This window comes from Pelobates fuscus, chromosome 1 (genome assembly GCF_036172605.1).
Source record: "Pelobates fuscus isolate aPelFus1 chromosome 1, aPelFus1.pri, whole genome shotgun sequence".
Lineage (NCBI taxonomy): Eukaryota > Metazoa > Chordata > Amphibia > Anura > Pelobatidae > Pelobates > Pelobates fuscus.
Genome location: NC_086317.1, coordinates 311242498 through 311266759, shown reverse-complemented (window position 1 = coordinate 311266759; position 24262 = coordinate 311242498). Strand labels below are relative to the sequence as shown.

At 40.0% G+C, this 24262-nt stretch overlaps 1 protein-coding gene across 2 annotated transcripts in view; it reads left to right on the top strand.

The window, feature by feature from the left end:
- FHL2 (four and a half LIM domains 2) overlaps positions 1 to 21078 on the top strand; it is a 98238-nt gene extending 77160 nt beyond the window's left edge. For both annotated transcript variants that reach the window (XM_063458583.1, XM_063458576.1), the window contains exons 3-6: positions 11508 to 11682; positions 16627 to 16796; positions 17055 to 17241; positions 18446 to 21078. In XM_063458583.1, coding sequence (XP_063314653.1) covers positions 11508 to 11682; positions 16627 to 16796; positions 17055 to 17241; positions 18446 to 18597 — 684 coding nt within the window. In that variant the 3' untranslated portion in view covers positions 18598 to 21078. The remainder of the gene's footprint in view (positions 1 to 11507; positions 11683 to 16626; positions 16797 to 17054; positions 17242 to 18445) is intronic.
- Positions 21079 to 24262: the final 3184 nt, after the last annotated feature.

Below are 24262 nucleotides of genomic sequence, written 5' to 3'. Positions count from 1 at the left end.
ACAGTCACAGGCAGACTGTCACACACAGTCACAGGCAGTCACACACACACAGTTGCAGGCATGCAGTCACACACACACACACAGTTACAGGTAGACCGTTACGCACATACAATTACAGGCAGACCGTTACACACACACACACAAAGTTACCAGTAGACAGTTACAGGCAGACAGTTACACACACACGCACACACACACAGTTACAGGCAGACAGTTACACACACATATTTACAGGCAGACAGTTATACACACACACACAGTTACAGACACACACACAAGACAGACAGTCACACACACACACACACAGTTACAGGCAGACAGTCACACACACACACACACACACACACGCACACACAGTTACAGGCAGACAGTCACACACACACATACACACACAGTTAAAGGCAGACAGTCACACACACACAGTTACAGGCAGACAGTTACACACACACACACACACACACACACACACACACACACACACAGTTACAGGCAGTTACACACACGCACACAATTACAGGCAGTTACACACACACACACACACAGTTACAGGCAGACAGTTACACACACACACACACAGTTACAGGCAGACAGTTACACACACACACACACAGTTACAGGCAGTTACACACACACTCTTATACTTACAGACAGTGTGGGCTGGAGGAGTGGATTCCCTGAAGTCCTTCCCTGGAGCCTGTTAGGTGGAGATTCAGGGATTTCTTCTTGCTGCACATCCATGTGCAGCAGTTACAGCAGCTTGTAAGGGCCGTGTTAAGCCCCGCCCCCACTCAGGGATATGCTCTGTCCCTAAATATTCATAGCTCCGCCCCTTCTTCCCTCCGTGCGGCCACTTCAGCGTGTGAGCTATGTGACACCCCAGCTGCCATGGGGCAGAGCTCACACAACCCCCTCCAGTCCCAAGACCAGGGTCAAGGCACCCCCCTACCAGGTGGCACCCGGGGCGGACTACCCCCTCCACCCCCCCCCCCCCCCAGTCCGCCACTTCCCCCATATACTAGTTTGGTTTTTTTCATTATTTATTTTTGTAGTGCATAAGCTGACAACAGGATGTTGCGAGGTACCCCAAAGGCATTCCTCCAACGCATAAACGACATTTGAAACATATAGGTACATGCAAAATAAAGCACAATTTTTATATTTAGAGATAGTTTAGGTAATTAACAGTAGATGGTCTAACAGCTGATTCTGTCTCATATCTGACTGTATCAGGCTAAGCTTTAAGTACTAAAACTAACAACTTACGAATTATAAATTATGTTAACATGCTAGAGTAATCTGCTTGGGATAGGACCAATAAATCCCAGGAAGATAAAAAGTGATGACTCGTAGCTGATAAAGCCACTGGGCCCGGCAACCCTGCCAGATCACTGTACTACACTAGTTGCACATATAAAGCGGAAAGAGTAAAGAAAAACAAAATAAAACAAAATAATATTTAAGCATTGGTATAGGTGATAGCCACTGTATACTCTGCAGAGAGAGCTAGTATGTGATATCTGCTGATGGCAGGTAGGTGGGACCAAAGGCAAGAGGCCAGAGTCAGCCAACTCCCTGAAGTGACAGGGCTGATTTGCAGCTAGGGAAGTCTCTGTGACATTTTAAAAAATTTTGTCTCTTAAGTAACAACGGGTTTTATCACAAAACTTAATATAAACCAGATGATAGGCAGAGATAAACATTAAATGTGTCTAAACTAGGATTTAGCTCAGGCAATTAATCAGTGGTAGGGACATCAGTGCGCTATGTTTAACGTGGTATTTCCAGGTACAGCTGCCAGGGTGAGGGGCCCCATACGGAATGATGTACTCAGCCAATTCCTCTTCGTGAGGCCGACTTCGCTCTTGAGCCAGGTGGTGCTGGTGGGGACTGCTTTCAGGCAGCCCAAAGAGTCTGCTTGCGGGATCTCAGTATGGGTGGCAGTGTGTGGATATAATCGTGCCCCAGAGCAGTCCCCTGTACCTTAAGGAGGTTGTAGCGAGGCAGGGAACGTCCCCGGCGCTTCTCGGTGCTTTGCTTGGCTTGTGATGCAAGTCCCTTTTTCCCTGCACGCATGCCACTTCCAGCCCAGGTCGCCCCAGTAGCCAGTGCCCTGACTCCTTTGATCTTCTTTCTTGTGGAGGAATCGCATGTTCGTGGAGTCTTCCGGCGTCGGCCGGAAATGCTGTGTGTGTCGCTTGGGTGAGCCGAGTTTTGCTTGTTTTGTCAGGATTTTGTGGGAGCTCGTGGAAAACACGACTCTCCGCCATGATGGTCAAACCCCCCCCTTCCCCCCCCCCTATACTAGTTTTATAGTGTTTTTGAAAGTTACAGGGTCAAAAATAAGGATTGCCAATTTCACTTTTTTCATTGAAATTTGCCAAATTGGTTATGACGCCTTTGAGACCGCATTATAGCCCAGGAATAAGAATTAACCCCATCATGGCTTACCATTTACAAATGTAGACAACCCAGTGTATTCAAAATGGAGTATGTCCAGTCTTTTGTAGTACCCACTTAGTCACGAACGCTGGCCAAAGTTAGCGTTTTTATTTGTTTTTTGCAGTTTTTTTAAACAAAAACTGCACTTTCACTGACAATATCATTGATGTAATACGTTCTACTTTGAAACACTCATATTTGTGTTCAGCGAAGTCCCCCAAGTATAACAGTACCACCCATGTACTGGATTTATAGTGTTTTTGAAAGTTACAGGGTCAAATATAAGGCTTGCCCATTTAATTTTTTTCATTGAAATTTGCCAAATTGGTTATGTTGCCTTTGAGACCGTAAACGCAGGCTCTGTGTGAGTTAGCTGGGAGGAGTGACGTGCAGTCACTTCCTCCCAGCATGTGATGTAATCACAGGGGGCCCGGTCGCACTGTTAAAGCGCCCAGCACTGACCTGGCCACCTGACAATCCATCTCCATCGGGTGGCCCTAACAGCATGGGCCACCTGATGGACCACTTGGACGGCGGCCCCGGCGGTTTGCCGCATGGGCCGGGGCTGCAGAACATGGCGGCGGGTACCCGGTCGCAGGGGTCCGCAGGACGGCTGGGACCCCTGGGGTGACAGGCCCAGTCGCAGCTGCGACCCCTGCGACCACGCTATGTACGCCACTGTGTATGACAAACAGACTTTGGAACACAAATATGTTATGGGGAAAACACATTTACAATGCTAGATATGTTTCACACCTACAAGTTGCTTATTTGTTAATGACATTGTTTTTGCTTCTTCTTTTTATTATTTTTATTTTAAACATTATATTTAAAGGGACATTATAGTCACCAGAACAACTACAGCTTAATGTTCAGAGAAAAGAGTTTACATTACACCCTAGGAATACCTCTAGAGGCCACTTCTCTGACAGTCACTAAATATGCTTCCTGGGGCAGTGCTGCACAGTGTGCAACACTGACGTTTAGCGTCTCCACGCAGTGTATGGTGATGCTGAACTTTCCCCATAGAGATTAATTGAATTAGGAGATGCTGTCACGAACGCACCCTACTCCAAGAGTGTGCGTGACGTAGTTGTGGTGGTGAAAGGGTTAAAGTACACTATTTGTCTGCACTAGACCGGAATGACAAAATCCCCCTTTTTAACACCACCCACACTTAAACATAATAATATAACTATTACTATTTTAATGCTGCCACCATCAAGACAATTTATAATTGGGGTGTCTTGGTCCCCCAGGTAAATCAACAATAAAACCCACCAAAAATTACTTACTACAATATTTAAGGAATTACAAAAATACTAACTAGTCTCTTCAGGTAACGTGATTCTTAACCAGACAAAGGATGAACTTAAAAAAATAATGTTTCATAGGAGCAAAAAATGGTCACAGTGCATATAAAAATATATGATAAACAAATTATTTACACCACCAACAAAAAGGATAAAATACAGAAGTCACTTAGGTTTTTCAAAGTACAACTTCTGTCCAGGGGGTCTCTGGCAAGGAAAGATGGTGACTCACTCAAAATTAGATCTTGGCCCCAAGCAAGTACACTAGCACCCTTCAGGGTCACAGGAGATATACCCTGTGAATTACCACGCCTCACCCAGGGGTGGAGCCAAGGCGTACCTATAGAGATACTAAGTGACCACCTCCTTTGTTCCAGAAAACAACAAGCCAAATATAAACTTTTGGTTTTATCTCCTCTACTGTACTTGCCACAGAAATAATAATTGCCTTTATGAATTTGTTTTTGTTTTTCCATTTGATAGACATGTTGCACTCCCCGCCCACGATCCATTAGGACAGACATCACAACTCCTGCCACACGGTTTAAGTTGTGCAACTCATGTTTAGGCTTAATTAAGAGCTTGGGCTTGTCCCACTCCAAATATAATAAAAAATGAGGCTTAATTATTAACCTGTGGGTAAGTATTAATGTTTCACTTGGATAAGATACTGGAACACAAGGATCTTCATGAAACTAATCCTGTTACCATATCAAAGGATTGAACTATCCTTTACAAGGTACATGCCAAATGGATGAAGAGACATTCAGACTTTTTCCAAGTGTAGAACCTCACACCTTGCAGAGCCTTGATTACTTCACATCCATATAGTAAAATCCTTTTCACATTCCTATGCTATTCATACTACCCCTTCTGTCATCTGACCTCTGTGGGGGGGCCAGCTTCAAAAGATGTAACCCCTGTTGACCTCAGCAATAGCATCTCTGTAATTTGTGCCATTTACTACACACATACATTAAAGGATGATATTCAATAGTGTAATAATAAATTATACACCCTTGCCGTGACAGATGCTGATTGGTAAGGGCAGTGTTTGGCGTCGCCTCTGCCCTGCCTCATTGGATGAGATAATCAGAATTGACAATCTTAGACAATCCAATGCTTTCCTGTGAGAAAGCATTGTGATCTGCTGATGATGTCTAGCCAATGAGGCGGACTGGGGAGGGGCCAGCTCAGGCAGAACAGCAGAGAAAAAACAGTTACTTATTTAGGGGCAAAGGAGGGCCAGGGACCCTACATGTGTTTTTTAACACTATAAGGTCAAGAATACATGTGGGTTCCTTTAAGAAGTAATTTTATCATAGAGCACTCCTGAGGACCACTTGCCCAGCCATCACAAACTCGATCCATATATGGGACAAATACGCCATAAAATACGAACTAACAGCAGCGACCTCCCCCCTTACTCCCATATACTGAAACAGGGCATTTACCCCAGGCATGAGACCTAGAGATTTCAAAGGCCTAGAAAGGGCCGACCTCCAACGAGTCCACCAACTCTACACAGGCGACGAAATAATTCCTTTCACGGAATTACAAACTAGAACAACCCTGACCCCCGCAGATTTTTTCAGGTACCTCCAGCTAAGAAACTATGCCAACCAAGAGTCTGTTAAAATAGCTGCCAAAACTAAACTGACATTCTTTGAAAAAACATGCCTAGGCATGATATCCCTCCTTTACTCCCACTAAACCCATGGACATTCCTGCTAGCCAGACCCCAAGCAGATTGGCCCAAACCAAACCAACAACTGCTTAATAAAATAACTCTAGCGGCCAGAAGAACAGTAGCCCAAACCTGGCTACAACCAGACACCCCCCCAGTATCAATAGTGATCAATAAGATCAAAGAATGCCATCTCATGGACAAACTCACGGCCCAAGTACGAGGCTCCACCAAGGCTTTCACCAAGACTTGGGAACTCTGGGAAACCTACAGTGACCGATAAGGGCAAGGTAGCCGACAGGAGACGCAAATACAAACAAATGACTGAAGTATGACCCCCTTACCCCTACCCCTCCTTAACCCCCCCCCACTTCCCACCCCAACCACCCCAACCACCACCCTTGGGCTGAGACGACTGGTATCCTGGCCCGCAGTCCAGTTATTTTTTTTTTTTTTATGTTTTTCTTCTTTTTCTTTCTTTCCTTTCTTCTGTACTAAATTGTTGTTCACATTTTTACTATTTGTTTGCAAAAATGACAACAGATGAAAGTAGCAATGATGTCCTTATTAAACGAATCTAAAACATGTATTTTGGCATATTTGTATATTAACTTCATCATCTGGAAAGCCAATGGGCTCTTGCACGAGCCAAACCTTTCACATTGTCTACTCAATACCGTTGCAAAAATAAAGAATAAAAAAAAGAAGTAAATTAATTTTTGCATACTTTGTAATTAATCCTCCATTATCCTGTGTCCATTTGGGAGTAAGAATCTTCCATTCCTTTCAAGAAAGAATTATTTTTGTTGATATATTAGGTGTTTATTGGTATCTTAGTCCAATGGCAACATCTAACATTTATTTTACTCATGCTTGCTTTATAATGTGAGAATAATTAGATGTTCTTAACTAAATTAAGTTTCAAATAGATTCCCATGACAACCTTCTACAATGGTCTTGCTCCTGGAATTTGTGTGCAGTCCACATCAGAATGTATGGATTAACGCATACACAGAGAGATATATCCACTCCATAAAATATAAACACTTTTTCATTTCGTGACATTTTTTGGCATTAAGATAGCACACATAGTTGCAGATGTCAGCTTTATAAACCATGGGTTTAGATAATATTTATTAAGATTTGGTGAAAGCACACACTATATAAACTTGCATTTCAGAATACGTTTTCAAGCATTAAGTAAAAGTATTCAAGAATTTCACTTTATTTGTTTGAGTTGAAGACTAAATATTATTCTCACCCACTGGTCAGGGAACAGTGGCTAAAACGTGCATGTTTTACTTTGTTTTCTATCTTTTATGTATCTTATGTATCTTTTACTTTCTTTTTGAGGATCTAATGGGACAATATTTATCATTTTTTTTGTATTAACCCCTTATAAAATGAGCATAGATTAACCCATGCACAAGGCTGTCCCAAAAATTTCATCTTTACTATACCTATTCAGCCTGTACCACCCTTATTCATAGCCACACTTTAAAGGAACACTATAGTCACCTAAATTACTTTAGCTAAATAAAGCAGTTTTAGTGTATAGATCATTCCCCTGCAATTTCACTGCTCAATTCACTGTCATTTAGGAGTTAAATCACCTTGTTTCTGTTTATGCAGCCCTAGCCACACCTCCCCTGGCTATGATTGACAGAGCCTGCATGAAAAAAAAACTGGTTTCACTTTCAAACAGATGTAATTTACCTTAAATAATTGTATCTCAATCTCTAAATTGAACTTTCATCACATACAGGAGGCTCTTGTAGGCTCTAGCAAGCTATTAACATAGCAGGGGATAAGAAAATCTTAATTAAACAGAACTTGCAATAAAGAAAGCCTAAATAGGGCTCTCTTTACAGGAAGTGTTTATGGAAGGCTGTGCAAGTCACATGCAGGGAGGTGTGACTAGGGTTCATTAACAAAGAGATTTAACTCCTAAATGGCAGAGGATTGAGCAGTGAGGCTGCAGGGGCATGTTCTATACACCAAAACTGTTTCATTAAGCTAAAGTTGTTCAGGTGACTATAGTGTCCCTTTAAATGAATATGCACTAATAATAAATACAGTAAGAGTTACTCAAAGACACGATGATCAGATCATTTAAACCTATTCATTTTAGAAGCATACAAAAATGTAATTCATTGAATTCTTACTAGCATTACGGTAAATAATGAGTTAATTCACTTAGGTCATATGTAACGGAAAGCTAGTTATATATAAATGCACACAACTAGAATAAGCTAACCCACGAGTACAGAATGGTACTCTGTTGGTAGGTGAAATATACGAGAGATAGCAGATTTAGGAAGATGTAAGTGTGGCTCTGTCCTGACATACATTAAAACAAATGTAATTACTTTTCATGAATATTAATATTCCAGCATTTCCTAATTCATAATAGAACTGAACTCGGTAATTGAATGATGGGGCTGGATTTTAAATCTTAAAGGGACACTATAGTCACCCAGACTACTTCAGCTCAATGAAGGGGTCTGGGTGCAATGTCCCTCAGGTTTTAACCCTTCACATGTAAACATAGCAGTTTCCAAGAAATTGCTATGTTTACATTTTGGGTTAATCCAACCTCTAGTGGCTGTCTTCCTGACAGCCGCTAGAGGTGCATCTGCGCCGCTGGATGCGAAATTCGCATCCAGCGTGCAGAGCATCCATATGAAAGCATTGAGAAATGCTTTCCTATAGACAGTTTGAATGCGCGCGCGGCACTTGTCGCACATACGCATTCCACTCCATTCGGGAGCTGATGTCGGCGCTGGATAAAGGTAAGGGAGCCCGGCGCTGGATAAAGGTAAGCTGCTGAAGGGGTTTTAACCCCTTCAGCGCCACGGGAGGGGGACCCTTAGGGTACGAGGGGTCCTAAGGATTATATAGTGTCAGGAAAACTGGTTTGTTTTCCTGACACTATAGTGATCCTTTAATGGAAAATATATAGTTCAAGCTCTAAACTTACAATGCTTTCTAAAATCCATATTTTTTTTAATACTGCAGGAATCAGTAACTTATCTGTTCATTAGATCGACCACCGAGTGTGCTTTTTATAACAATGATTAACATGGAGCCAAGATGGGTGTGCTCAGTTCCAGGATATAGTTAGCTACAGTGATATGAATTTTTATATTTAAAGGGTCTGTCTTCCCTCAAAACAAATTCATCTCAATAAAGTTATTATAAAATGCTGTCTTACCTTAAGGTGTTAGACTGTTTGAAAATAGTCACCAAACAGAGCAGAGAACGTAAGCATTGATCAGCACTGGGTGACGTTGATTGTTACAGAACAACAGCCTGTCACTGGACGTCAATTATGAGTACTGTACGTATTTATACTCACAATGTTTGACCAGTGATAGGCTGGAACCATCATCTGATGCTCTCATCCAATCACCGCTACACCATCCTCCCCTTTTCTGCTCAGTAGAGAATGGAAAAAAATAATGTAGATGACACTGGGAGGCATCTTGGGTGTTAAGCCATTTCAAAACGGTTTAAATCCTTAAGCTAAGATAGCACCCATGGACTCCAGCTCCTAAATGATATTACATTCATTTAAAGGGTAAAGAATCTCATTAAGTATTATAATGTTAAAGTTAAATATATATATTAAATATATATATTTATGTAAGAATGTTGCTTTTTCATTATAGATTCAGGTTCTCCCCACTTGTTAATTTTTTTTATTTTTTTTTTAAAATCTCCTTAAACTTATTTGTAATCCAGTGACAGTACAGTTTCCTCTGTGCAGCCACTCTTCTCATAATGAGATCACGGGGATTGATGAGCTCTGGTCTAATCCAGTGCTACTCATAGAGAAGCTTTATAGACCTACTTGAATGGCAATCACCAGACTCCAGAAATTTCTCTGAGAAGCATTAGCGAATGTGAAAACCTTCAAAGATCTTAGGGAGTCAGTACCTCTAATGGAATGGAATCTGACAACCATTATGAAGATGGCGGTAGACTTGAGGAACAGATCCAGATAGGTATAACTCACGTTTCCCTGCACCCCTCAGCCACCGCATTGCCAGTTGGTCAGTCATCGTCGAGGGTCTTTGCAAATCATGCAAAGACCCTGCCTAGATAGTAACATGACTGCTTAACCAGATCTAGTGGGTTTAGATCCTAGAGTGTCACTTTAATATGATCCTATGGGATTCATGTTTTATTATGTAAGTCAGTTCGACTTGTTATTTCATCTTGAATACCTTTAATAATGTTGTGAGTTACAGTGATGGTAAATATATATATTAGACCAGATTGTTCATATTCCCCTCTGGACAGACAGACATACAATCTGCCTGCTGGCACACTGCTTTAAAGATGCTGCCAAGTATTCTGCACACTGCCTTAGATAATGTGACAGATTTATCGAAATCATCTGAACTTGCATTCTTGGTCGAATCATGCAAGGAAAACATACTCCAATTACAAAGGCTGTGAGTAGACATAGTTTACAAACAGATACCAGTTAAATAAACAACATGAAAACTATTTAATATAAGTTTCATCTGCGTAACAAACATACAATAAAACTCTTTGCATATTTATTAATATGGTCGAATGTCCTCTCTCTCTGTTTGTTTAATCCACATTATATTGTTGCTCTAAATCAGTAGCTTGCTATTCAACTTCCTGTAATATAATCACAAGATATTTTTCAAGATAAACATTGCTGGGATTGAGTTAGCACAGTCAGCAGAAAAAATAAATAAAATAGAAAATCAACCGTTATAGTTTTGGGGAATGTTGTTAAAGTGATGGATATTTAATAATGTAATTTTTGGTGAGATGACCCAAAGTTTAAGGCCTTAGTATTGTTCTACAGAGCTACAGAAACGCTCAGTGAGACATCAGGATTGATCCCTGATCGAGTTACCCTTGGCTGCTGTATTTATACCAGTCTGGGTGCTAGCCCTGATGCTGGAAATGCATCCAGAATAAAGCAAAAAAAAAGATTAGCTGACACTAGAGTCATCCCAAGCTCTACTGCCAGTTTAAAAATCCATTCTTTCTTTCAGCATCAGTTAAAATCAACAAAAATATTGAAACATGTTGTCTGTTGCATTTTATCTCCCAAGTGAAACTTAAAGTGACACTCCAGACCCCTAAAATACTTGTTTTTCATTTTACAAAAAAAAGTGCAGATTTCAATAGAAATTGGCACTTTTATAAAATAACATGGTTACACTCCTTTGGCTGTCAATACAAAAGATCATGTTATTTCTTGGTTCTTTAGCTCAGAGCTAAACTCAAGAGTTAGGCAATTGCTCAAAAACACCTGCCTTGCTAAGACTTAGTATTGAGTTGCATTGGGACAGTCACAGCAAATCTAGACTGGAGAAAAAGCGGAGGGATTGCAAAGGCTGTAGACAAGAGACCTGCAGCTTTTAAAAACAGCTACAAAATAATGATTTAATTTTTTTTTATTGTGTATATGGGCAGTGGTGTGTCCCGTTATTCATGAACCATAAGTTATGTAAGATAACATTGGTATCTAAGGAAAACCAAAATGTACCCTCCAATTATTAATAATGAACAAAAAAAACTAAAAAGTCACCAAATATCATATCTATTAAGAATACTTTCCTTCCCCGATTCTCAGTACCTGGGTGCCTCCATTTTGTCCTCCTCTGTCCATATCTGCAGTTTATCCCTCTTTGGAATTCTTTTGACTGATGGACTATGGGTAAATTAGGGAAGCAACTAAAATGGAACTTTATTGCCAACAAATCCCAAAGAACACTCTTCCCATAAAAAGTGGTCCCTTTTTTTCTTAGGTGTAAGTACAAAAATAAGGTCCATTTAAAAAAATGAGCATTTGATTTAAATGATCTCGAAGTCAACACATTACTTTACTATATTATGCAAATGTTTCCTCTGATGATGCCATCCACCTGCTTCTAAATTAAATAATACACATCTTGTGTTCCCTCATTCTATCAGAAACATATACGAAAAACTTATTTCTTTACATTTGGAAATGAGATACTGTAGTTTTTAGCAGAATATAGTTTCTGGCTAATAGTGGGCAATTCTTGTTTTAGGATCTTTCCTATAAGGATCGGCACTGGCATGAGTCCTGCTTCCACTGTTTCCAGTGCAATCGCTCTCTGGTGGACAAGCCCTTTGCTGCTAAAGATGAACACCTAATCTGTACTGAGTGCTATTCCAATGAGTATTCATCCAAGTGCACCGAGTGCAAGAAAACCATTATGCCAGGTAAGCAGATGCCATGTGGTGCGAAGTACACATTTTTTGTGGTCTAATGTTTTTTTACATTTATCAGCAAAATTACTCTAAAAATAACTATGGGGAATTGTCTTGATTTAAACATGAGTTTAACGTGAATTTCACATTTTAGGCCAACATAGAATTGAATAAAGCTTTTGTAATATATTTAAGCTATTGTATTAGGTATGAAGATAATAAATGAATGAGATATAAAATAATGTACCATGTTTCATATATAAAGTATTTCATTACATACACTAGATAGATTGATATGCTGTGCATGTTATATTTGATGCATGCCTCCCAAATACCCCGCTTTCAGTGGGACAATCCTGATTTTGGAGTCCTTTTCCCACTGTCCCACCATTCTGCTATAGTTAGAACTGTTCCTGGGTAGCACAGCGTGAGCACAGCAGGCACTAAGACCATTAGGAAGGAGCTTTAGCAGTCCTTACTGAATGGTTCCGTCAGTAAGAGGCCGGCCAAACAGGCTGTCATGCCACATCAATGGGCTGAAACCCATTTTCCAGGTGGACCTGCTCATTATGGGCATCACCTCCCATCTCGCCTGCTTACCTTCCAATATTGAGAAGTAAGTTAGATGTAATTAACAATGTTTTCAAATATAAGGTCAAAATTGCCAAACTGGAAAAAGTCTTCAAAACAGCTGTGCTTCCAGTTTCGGCAATTTCGGCCTTAAATTTGAAACTCACTTAGCATTTTCACTTTATTGAATAACCCTGATAGTTTCTTTTCGGTGTTAGAGCCACTTTAATTCCTCAGCTGTCAATGAAATTTCAGGTGCCTAAATTCCATCACCTACCCTCTTACATCCAGTTTGGGAGCCACCCCATCCCTGTGTAGCCACTCAAGTATCTGCATTTAATAAATGAAATAAATCAAACTTATCAAGCATTGCTGACTTGAGAATTTTTCCAGATTTGTAATTTTGAAATTATATTTGAAATTCACTTTGAATTCACCTTGAATTCTTACTTTAGTGAATAACCTTGTATACCTAATCTGCTTTTATATTGAGGCCTGAATCTCTCTTAATGTTTTTACAAGTGCTCTAGTTTTTAGGAAATGCATTAAGAATTGTGGTGAAGCGTTTCCTTATGTATCTGTCAAGTTAACAAAACTGGACAATGGGCAGAGCATTGTCACCCCCACCCCGCAAAATGAGCATTCCATAAAGATAAAATATTTATGAAATACTCCTATTGACCATGTAAGTATTTAATTGAAATTCTGATGCAGTCAAAAGATATATTAAGTAGAGACTAGTTTGTCTCAGTATTCTTCCTACTCCTGAGTCGGAGACACTGCTAGACACCGGGCGGAGCTACCGCTACATAGAAGTATCAATCCCCCAGCTGTTGCCATTGCTTGACTTCTTGCACCATAACCATTAAAATAAGATGTAAAAATATGGGCTCCCAGTACAACAAAACTTTACTATAATCTATTCTAGACCTTTGAAGTGTACTCATCAATCCATTGTTCAGAACTAGTTTATGGTGCATGGTATTGACCATTTTTGATGTTATATTGGTCTTCAAATCCTGACAAGAATTCTTCACATCCCATTGTTCTCACGAGCATTTAATAAAGACTGCATGTTGTACAGATCATTCAGTAACTTTTATCCAGGTCTACTCATGACTGACTTATTTTTGCCCATACCCTATTTATTTTACATTCCAAATAGGTTTTATCAAACATTTTAATTTTTTATTTCTCATTCTAATATGTCCACAAAGCCTTTTTTTTTTTTTTTTTGTTCTAGTTGGAACCCAATAGTACATAGGGTGTTTAATCTGGCTGCAGAGACCAGAACATGTGATAGTTACAGTTGTGCTCAAAAGTTTGCATACCCTTGGAGAATTGGTTATATATGTAGCAGGGCCCTCCACCTCTCTGTTCCTGTACGTCCAGTTGTCTGGTTTCAATTACATGTCTGTAAGTCCACCCATTGTACAGCGCTACGGAATCTGATGGCGCTATATAAATAATAAAATAATAATACCATTTAAAAAAAAAAAAAAAAAACATGAGTAAAAAGGCAAACACATTTCTTTTATTTCTTATGGGATTCATATTACAATTGTAGGTTATAACAGAATATCACAATCATAAAACAAAACATGGCAACAGAAAAAAATGAAATGACCACTGTTCAAAAGCCTGCATATCCTTAGTTCTTAATACTGTGTATCGCCCCCTTTAGCATCAATGACAGTGTGCAGTCTTTTGTAATAGTCTATGAGGCCCCTTATTCTTCCTGGTGGTAAAGCTGCCCATTCATCTTGGCAAAATGCCTCCAGGTCATGCAAAGTCTTTGGTCGTGTTGCATGAACTGCACGTTTGCGATCTCCCCAGAGTGGCTCCATGATATTAAGGTTAGGAAACTGTGATGGCCACTCCAGAACCTTCACCTTTTTCTGCTGTAACCACTGGAGCCTTGTGCTTAGGGTCATTGTCATGCTGGAAAGTCCAAGAGCGTCCCATGTGCAGTCTTCGTACAGAAGAATGCAAATTGTCTGCCGGTATTTTCTGATAAGATGCTGCATTCATCAATTTTCACAAGATTCCTTGAGCTCACACAACACCAGATTATCAGTGAGCCACCACCATGCTTCACAGTGGGAATGGTATTGGGACCCCTCTCCAAACATAGTGGTTATGGTTGTGACCATAAAGCTCTATTTTGGTCTCATCACTTCAAATTACAGTGTGCCAGAAGCTGTAAGGTATCAAGCTGTTGTCGGGCATATTGTAACTGGGCTTTTTTCTGGCAACTCGACCATGCAGTTCATTTTTGTGCAAGCATCGTCGTATTGTGCTTGAAACAACCAGACTGTCTCTTTCCAGAGCAGCCTGTATTTCTCCTGAGGTTTCCTGTGGCTTTTTCTTTGTATCCCGAACAATTCTTCTGGCAGTTTTGGTTGAAATCTTTCTTGGTCTACCTGAACTTGAATTCATATCAAGAGATCCCTGAATTTTCAACTTCTTAATAAGTGATTTAACAGTACTGACTGCAATTTTCAAGGCTTTGGACATGTTTTTATATCGTTTCCATCTTTATAAAGTTCCATTACCTTGTTACGCAGGTCTTTTGCCAGTTCTTTTCTGCTCCCCATGGCTCAGTATCTAGCCTGCTCAGTGCATCCACATGAGAACTAACAAACTCATTGACTATTTATACACAGACACTAATTGCAATTTAAAAAGCCACAGCTTTGGGAAATTAACCTTTATTTGCCATTTTAACCTGTGTGTTTCACCTTATGTGTCTGTAACAAGGGCAAACATTCATGGGTATGTAAACTCTTGATCAGGGCCCCTTGGGTGATTTCTGTTATAATTATGATATAAAAAGGAGCCAAACAACTGTGATAATAAATGGCTTCATATGATTTACTATCCTTCAATAAAAGATTTTTTTTTGCATGATCAGTCATATTTTCAAAATTTCTACCAGGGTATGCAAACTTTTGAGAACAACTGTATAAACTATGGACATTATTATGGAATTAGCAGTTAGACGTGACATGTTCTTGACAAAACATCTTTACAGACGGAAGTATTTTGTATTGTGGCTCTAGTAAAAGTGAAACAAATTTCAATATCTATACTTGCATCATGAAATAACTTTCAAATTGTAAGGCCCATGCTCTGTATGGACAGAGACATCAGCTAAAATACACAATTCTCCCTGTGGAATGTCTGTAAGTGTCAAGCAGTTCCCAAAGAATCCTCTTCCCACATTCTCAGATTGCATTGGGTTTGTGCATTTACATTGTGTGTGTCTTATTTATATTCCTGACAGGTTTGACTTCTCTGTATGGTGAAAAAGAAAAGCTATTGTGTGCGTCAGGAATTTGCAAAATGTGTAGTTTCCAATGTTTCTTTCTGGTGTTTAGTGTATCCCGGTATAAGAGGCTTAAAGAATAACACTGATTATTAAAATTATATATTTTTCATTGCTTTCCTATCTTTTGCTTCTTTAATAAAAGTGCAAGATTAGTGGTACCAACACAACAAACTTGTGGCCTTATATTCATGCTGTGATTGTCTCAAAATTCAAATTTCTTTTGTTTTGTTTACAAAAGAAAGAAAGGTTTTGCTGCCTCCACCCCCTCTCTCTTACCAGCAATTTTTCATAAAATGTTTTCCTGATTGGATGGTATGCAGTACAGCTCAGCCAATGAGAGATCAATGTGAGCTGAGCTGCCGACATGTGCATCTACAGTCAATGACTGTTCTTTTATTCTTTGATCCCTTTCTTCTTAGCACTGTGCCTGATTTGAAATCTTTTTCTTTGATTTAGCCTAGAAGAACATAATTTTGGCCCAAGATTTATTTATATTTTATAAATAATACATTTTTGCATTGATGTTCTGGTGGTAGTGTCCTTTTTTCAATACAGGGTTTTATTAACCAGTATAGCAATAAACACAAGGGGGAGAGAAGAAATAGTTAGGGAGAGGTTGACTAGATTAATTAGGGATTTAAAAAAAAAAAAAATGTTTAAAGACCAACAATTATTCAAGTGTTTGGCTGATCCAGAAAGAACATTTTCTGAATATAACCCAGTTGCAAAAAAGAGGGTTTTTTTTAGGAGATTGCGAGGGGAAAAAATGAAATCATCAGTCTAATGGAAATTGCCATTTTTTTTTGTGTCAGCTCTTACTAATCACACTCATTTATATTGTTCCAATTGATTCTGTAGTACTTTATGATGGTCTAAAAATTATGGAGTCTAAAAATTTGGGGAATTTGAAACATTTAATTACCGTGCATTATACATCATTTTGTAATTGGATTTAATACTAGGCGGGACAGTCTCTTTAAAAGCCTCTAATTATTGTGTTTTAATTCTAATTATTGTGTTTTAATTCTAATTATTACGTTTTAATTCTAATGCAGGGACGCGCAAGATGGAGTATAAAGGAAACAGCTGGCATGAGACTTGCTTCAGCTGCTTCCGCTGCCAACAGCCAATAGGAACGAAAAGCTTCATCCCCAAAGATAATCAGAATTTCTGTGTGCCGTGTTATGAGAAGCAATTTGCAATGCACTGCGTTCAGTGCAAGAAGGTGGGTACCAAGGATAGTTAAATTAATAATACAAACACTTGTGGAACATAGTTAATAGGAAGAGACAATCCATTCTTGGTGTTAATGGCTGCAAATCCTAAAGACCAGCTGAAAACGATAGCTATTTTACTTCTGAAGCTGTTGGAGTTAACAATGTTGCCTGTTCGTGCTAGCTACAGAATTGGTAACAATTTCAGGATTAATGGAGTTACAGCAGCTAGTTGTACATTTGCCAATCTCTACTGTATTGTCTTACAGGCGATTACTACTGGTGGTGTCACCTACCGAGATCAGCCCTGGCACAAGGAGTGCTTTATATGTACAGGCTGCAAAAAGCCTTTATCTGGTCAACGCTTCACTTCTCGGGATGAGTTTGCCTATTGCTTGAACTGTTTCTGCAACCTCTATGCCAAGAAATGCGCCGGCTGCAGCAGTCCCATAAGTGGTATGTACTCTCTGATCTGGTTCATCTTTACTAAAGAAACAGAAAAGAAGAGTATTATGTGCAAATGGAGATAAAACCATCAACAGAGAGAAAGATTATGATGCACATGAGAGCATAGGACAGACTGAACAGTTGGTTTATTGAGCTAATTGCATGTTACTAGCCAAACTCAAACTTAAGACTAGGGGATCCGTAAAGCAATTCAGTCCTGATGAAAGCCCAGAGGTTCGGGTGTCTTAGAACTACTTTTGGAATGATTGATAACTTGGCCCAAAAATTGGAATAAATGCTTTATTGCAGAAACAACAATAGTGTTTGTACAAAATTGCAGTTCAGCACAGGAGGTTCACATCCAACGTGCAGTACAAAATACAATACCATCAGTCCCTACTATAGCTAAATTGTAAGCTTGTTTGAGCAGGGTCCTCAGCAACCTGTTCTTCCGGTAACATTTTGTAATTGTATATTATTGCGCTGCGTATTATGCTGGCATTATATAAATGTGAATATTAATATATAATTGTGGCAAAACCCCTATTTTTCTTCCTTGTGCTGTGCTCATCCCCAGTCCAGGAACCTCTTATACACTTTGTATTTTACTTGCCTCCCATTCGATATTAAACCTACCGAACTAGACCGACCATTAACCCTGATTTCATGGAACTGTTTTGGGCATAGGACCATGTGCACGGTCAGTCAAAAATGTGACTTACATGAAATTCCTGAACCCCTAAACCGATCTAGGTGATTTTTGGATATGTTGATCATCCAGATCGGGGCTATCATCAGATGGGGTTTTCATGTGTTTTGGGGCTCTCATTAAACACATTCGTTTTACCCCTTCATGAAGTCTAGGCTCATGTTTGGGGGATTGGAGAGCTCTAATCACTACTCTGCTGGAAACAGGAGAGCTATAATCACTGCAGCATTTGGGATTCGGGAGACTGCTAACGGATATACTCAGCCGGAGTATAGGGGATCCGTTACAATAATAATTATAGCAATCTGTATCTTTAATGTCACTATTGACTGAGTTGCTCAAAGCCATGTTGTTTGTTAATACACAAAGTCCACATTGATTTAAATAGAACTCTGTAGATATCTTTAAGTTAACTCAGGGATGAATTAAAGAACTCTAGATTGTTATGTGACAATTCATGTAATGTTTTAATCTTGATAAGAATTATTCCTGTTTTATCTCCAGGTCTTGGTGGAACCAAGTATATCTCATTTGAGGAACGTCAGTGGCACAGCGACTGTTTTAATTGTAAGAAGTGTGCGATTTCCTTGGTGGGCCGTGGCTTTCTTACAGAGAGGGATGACATTCTGTGTCCTGAATGTGGAAAAGATGTATAAATATGCTATAAGCTATAAGAATACAGACAAAACAAGCAGTATATAGAAATATATAGATATCCATATAATTAAATCATTTTTATTTTTGCTTTAATCCAGTAAAATATGCTAAAGTTGTTAGATATTGAAGGTAACATTTTATTCTCAAGTTCAGCTTCATTATGATTAAGAACCACTGCCAATCCATGCCATCATGACAATAGGCCAGCGAAGACCATATGCTGTAATCCAATGCATTGTTTCTTTACCAACAACTGCTATATCCAGCCTATCGGATATAAGAAGAGTCTTTAAAAACATAATTGTTACGACAGCATAGAATGTCATCAGTTCTTAATGAGTTTTTTTTGTTTTGTTTAGTTTTTTGCTTTATAAATAGTGGAGGTATACTACCAATTTTCCTCCTGGGCTGGTTTGATTTCAAGAATATCAACCACTTTTTACATACAATTTTGAATTTGGCCATTTAGTGGCATCTGTCATAATTTACATTTCTAACTTAAAGAGATATTATAGGCACCCAGACCTCTTCACCTCATTGAAGTTATCTGGGTGCAGTATCCTTGTCCCCCTTAGTCCTGCAATGTAACACATTGCAGTTTTAGAGAAACTGCAATGTTTGCATTGCAGTACTAAGACTGCCTCTAGAGGTACTTCCTGGAGTTTCAAGTTGTTTCAAGTTGAAAGGCCTCATCCGTGCGCAACATTTGCCACGCATGTGCATCAGGTCACTTATCGGATGATATCGGAGGAGGCAGAGCGCAGCTCAGTTCCGAGGGACCTTGGCGCTGGTATCGGGTGAGCGAATAAAGGGTTATTTAACCCTTTACAACATTGAGGTGGGGTGCAGGGCTGAAGAATACATTAGTGTTAGGAATACATCTCTGTATCCCTAACACAAAAGTGTTTCTTTTAAAATGGAACTTTCTGTGCTCCCCATATGAGCTTGAAGGGCCGACATGTATAGATAGCTAGATGATCGTTGTGAATTGATTGTTGGGTTTATACTGTTTTGCAAATTTGTTTCTGCTGAAATCATTACATAAAATGTCATGTTTTTGTACACCAACTCCCAATGGTTAGTTTTAAACAATATTTAATTTGACTATTTAAAAAATAGTATTACATACTTGATATCTGTGAAAAACCTTTCTAAATTGAACTATACACTCTGGAAATAATAATAAATTAAGCTTCCTTTCCAGTGATACTGAGTAATATATGAAAATAATACTCCAAGATTTCTGTAATATTAATTACCCTACAGATTCATTAACCTTACACAGTAATGTATTTATGCTTGTTGGTTACATAGGACCCCGAACACCTTTATGGAAATTAAACCTTTGAATAAAACATTGAAAATCACCCATAACCTCTGTATTCATATGATTGTATTAAAGATTTAACAATTTACATTACAATCCAGTTCTTTCCAGGCACAGCCAGAGCACATGATGTAAATTAGGAGACATAGAAATATTGCTTAATGACAGAGCCTATAACAATGATTGACACTGAGACAGTATAGAGACGCCCCATTGCAGGGTAAATAGGTGTTGAGTTCTACCTTTAATTTTATTCCTATGCCTTACAAATAAATATTTAGTAAATACAGACGATAAGTAAACATAATATTAAAATCCTAAGAAGTGACAGTTTCCCTGTGTATGCTTTGTTGTGCTGTAAGACCAATGTGTTGCCATCTTCTTTCACTTACTTGAAAAAGAAATGACAGGATTTATTCAGTAAGCTGAGGGTTGTGAAAAACTTTTTTAGACGTTTTACAAATGTTATGCCAAAATAGCTATATTGGAAAAAGTTATTGCAGGGAATACTGCTTGTACATTCTTCGATATCCGTGTGCCTTGCCCAGTGAAATATAGATGCCAGGTTTTAGCCAGGCAACTGTTTGCTGTGTGAAGGCATTATGTCCAAACGTAGGAATTATTTTTACATTCTGGTTGCATTTCGAGATTGTGCATTTCCAGCAAACTTCAGAAGAGTTAGACGTAATCAAGAGCAGAATATTTTAACGTTTTAATTTACGTATTAGACTCCTTCCTACTATCTATTTTAAAGCTTCTTCTTACCTGTCCATGCTAAATTTTCTGATCTGAGGAATTTCAAGATCAGGTATAACATATCATCTCTAATAATTTACTCTTCCTCCCAAATATTGCACTTAATTTTCTTTTCCCCCATAAAATTATGTTTATACTGAGGGACTTCATTTTTTCATTTTCCCCATACTAGCAGTAAAACATTACTGTTTTTGTTGAGTATTTCTAAAGATTGGATATCAATTTGGAAAAATGTAATAAAAGGTGTTTTTTCACTTATTGATTTTCTTGTTAATATTACATGTTAACATTTTAACAGTTGTAAAACTTACTAGTCTGAACGTGTTTGTAATAAATTGTAGATTATGCTAGCTTTAGTGTACCTATAATTTTAATTTTATTAATGACAGGAGGCGAGTATTTGCATAAGTCTCTCTTTACTAGAACTCCACAGCAGCACAGAAAAACAACCAATCAGAAAAAAGTTAGGTACTATAAAACTCCCCTCCCCATGCATCATTTCCTCTTTCAAGCTGCGACAAAAACAGAATAAAAAGGCAGAGAACATCATGGGGAAGAAACGAAGTCCTAGATACGATGAATATAACGATGTCCACCATCCGAGAGTAACCGTCAAACTAGATAGTGTTGATGGACTGTAAACTGAAATGAGAGAAAAACTGAATCGTACAGGTTGATTATCCAATGAAATGTACTCTGAATAAACATGCAGGTACCCAATGTAGCAACCAAAATTAACCTTGAATTAACCTTGAATTAACCAAAATTAACCTTGCATAAGGAACAAGCGACAGGTAGCAGAGACAACAAACAGAGTTGCATACGTACCTGATAATCTAAACTATAACATTAAACAAGGGAGGGACAAGAATGGGTGGGAAATACTCGCCTCCTGTCATTAATAAAATTAAGATTATAGGTACACTAAAGCTAGCATAATCTACAATTTTATAACATGACAGGAGGCTTCGTATTTGCTGTTTCAACGCTCAGTTCACCAATCCAACGCTGTTTGTGTCGCTGGTATTCCTTCCAGGAAATATCAGAGGAATCCTAATTGGACATTCCAAGTATGATAAATGACAGCAGACGGATCAAGGAAGATGCCAGCTGACGAAGCATCTCCAATACGGAAAAAAGCACCATCCGCTGGTAAATCCATTGTACGTGGTGTTGCGACCTGTTTCCTAGCAGTCGGTCCATGAGCTGGCAAGCTGACGTATTAGCCATATTCTTGTGATCGTATAATATCGAAGGTCAATCTCGGACTTAGGGTGGCAAGAAGAAACTGTCACCATGTCTCAACTCATGATCCGCAAGGCGACTCCTCCGATCGTGCCAGGGTCATTCGGCGATGCGGCCTTGCAGGTAGATCTCCAATCTCAAGGAATGCGCCTAAGTCCACCACCAAAATCGCAATAGAAAAAAACGAGCAGGATCTTCCATTCCTCCCTGTCCACCCGGTGAGATGTCTCATCCAAGGATAAATTCATAATGCAGGCAAGAGTGTGGCTAAACCAGCCGTATTCTAAGTGATACCAATATTCCAAAGGACAGTGTAATCCTCGGACGCAGTAGAGAAAAGACTCCAAAGGACGTCCATTCAGGGTTCCGAACTGAACTTGTGTGGAGGAAACGGTGGTCGACTACTCTGGGAATAGTGAATCCCAGAAATCTTCAAAGGAACGGGAAAGCAAACCGGAACGCAGATTTCCATCCAGAAATGCCCTCGTCCAAGAGTGAAAGATGTCTGTGTAGGAGTCGGGGCACACCAGGTACCTCCCTAAAGTCTCGTAGGTCTCCTGGATGGTAGTTGAAAAATAGGTTAGCGCGAATCCAACAAAACGGCTCTCTTGAAGGATAAATAGAGCATAGACGGAGGGTATGTCTCCAAACCATGTTCACCAGGTACGCGCTCCGAGGAGACGGGGCAGTCCTGCCATCTTATCCCAAGATCATAATGACCGGGGAAGTCAAGACAACCGGGGTTTCCAGTCTTACCACGTGATCCATACGTACGGTTTCACCTTCAGACCGGGTAAAAGGCCTTCCATAATCTTGTTACCCGAGCAAGGCAGTGCCCGTATGCTCCACGGAGGTCTCCGTATCTCCAGACATCTCGACCTGGGAAAAAACTGTCTGCTCAGTTTGATCGTAATGGTCTGGATATTTAAAACAGAAAGCAATCTCCGTATTATATGTTGCAGAATATGCCAAAAAAACTGCACTCTCATAATACCGGACGGCAGTCCGTTAGCCGTACCACCTCCAGGAGTGTGTGTAAATAAAAGGTAGACGCCCCCCGTTATACCTCTGAGTAGTTCATGCGTGTTTTACTGCGGTCCGGATCCATTAGATCCATTACAGGAGATAGAATAGAGGGATCTAGTCTAAACATGTAATTCTAGCATGACCAGGCAGTCCTCTAGAACGAAGTCAGTAGCGTGGATGTCAGCTCTAACTGAATGCAGGAGGGACGCCCCTCTATGTAGCCATCAATGTCTTGCACAGGTACAAGCCTGTGTGATGAACAAACAGCCGGCACTGTAGAGCGTTGAGTGTATGAGAGAGCCGCGCTCTCTACTACTGTGATCGCATACCATGAGAGCGTCCGGCTGCTAGCCTGAGCGTACCCGTCAGTAACCAACAGCAGAGTCTACCTCCGTGACCGGTTCTCTCTATGAGAATGGGTCCTCCCAACCTGTCCTCTGTATCCAGCCCAGTATCTGGTTGAGGACGAGTGAGGGGCTGCGTCCTCCAATAACAAATCAGTATCCGGTACTGTATGAGAGGGTTCGCCCTCTGTTCATGAAAATAAATATACTCGGATATAGGTGACGGAGGGCCGCACCCTCCCGTGGTGCAAATTAGAGTCCCTAGAGATTCAGGGTGACCAAACTGTAGGGCGCACCAATAGTAATGTCAGCATAAGGCTGAGTAAACCGTGGATGTGTCCGGGTCTACATAAGAAACATTGCCCTTCAGGCATGAGGTTTAGGGCCTTCACCCTTCCCACCATATTCAGATGGCCAGATACTGGTGTCCTCTTGAACACTACGGCAAAGGTGTTTGTCTGGACACCTGCCTATCTCCATATCACTGGTGGGCACTGGGTTTACCTCAGTGATATTACCCCAGGCCAAAGGGGGTTCGGTACCAATAGTGCCGGTCTGCCAATAGGGCACAGGCCCAGCAGGCCAAACGAATGGACACAGAAAGGTTAGCCAAGCAAATAGTCACAGACCTAGCAGGCCATTCAAGTAGGCACCGACATAGCAGGCTATTCCATGGGGCATAGACATAGCAGGCCAATATATGGGGCACACACATAGCAGGCCGTTATAATGGGCACAGACAAGTAGGCTGTTCTTATGGGCACAGACCTAGCGGGCTGTTCTTACGGGCACAGACATAGCAGGCCGTTCTTATGGGCACAGACATAGCAGGCCAATCTTATGGGCACAGACATAGCAGGCCAATCTTATGGGCACAGACATAGCAGGCCAATCAATGGGTTGTGTATTACCATAATATTAGTAATAACATGTATTTATATAGCGCCTTCCAATTCCGTAGCGCTT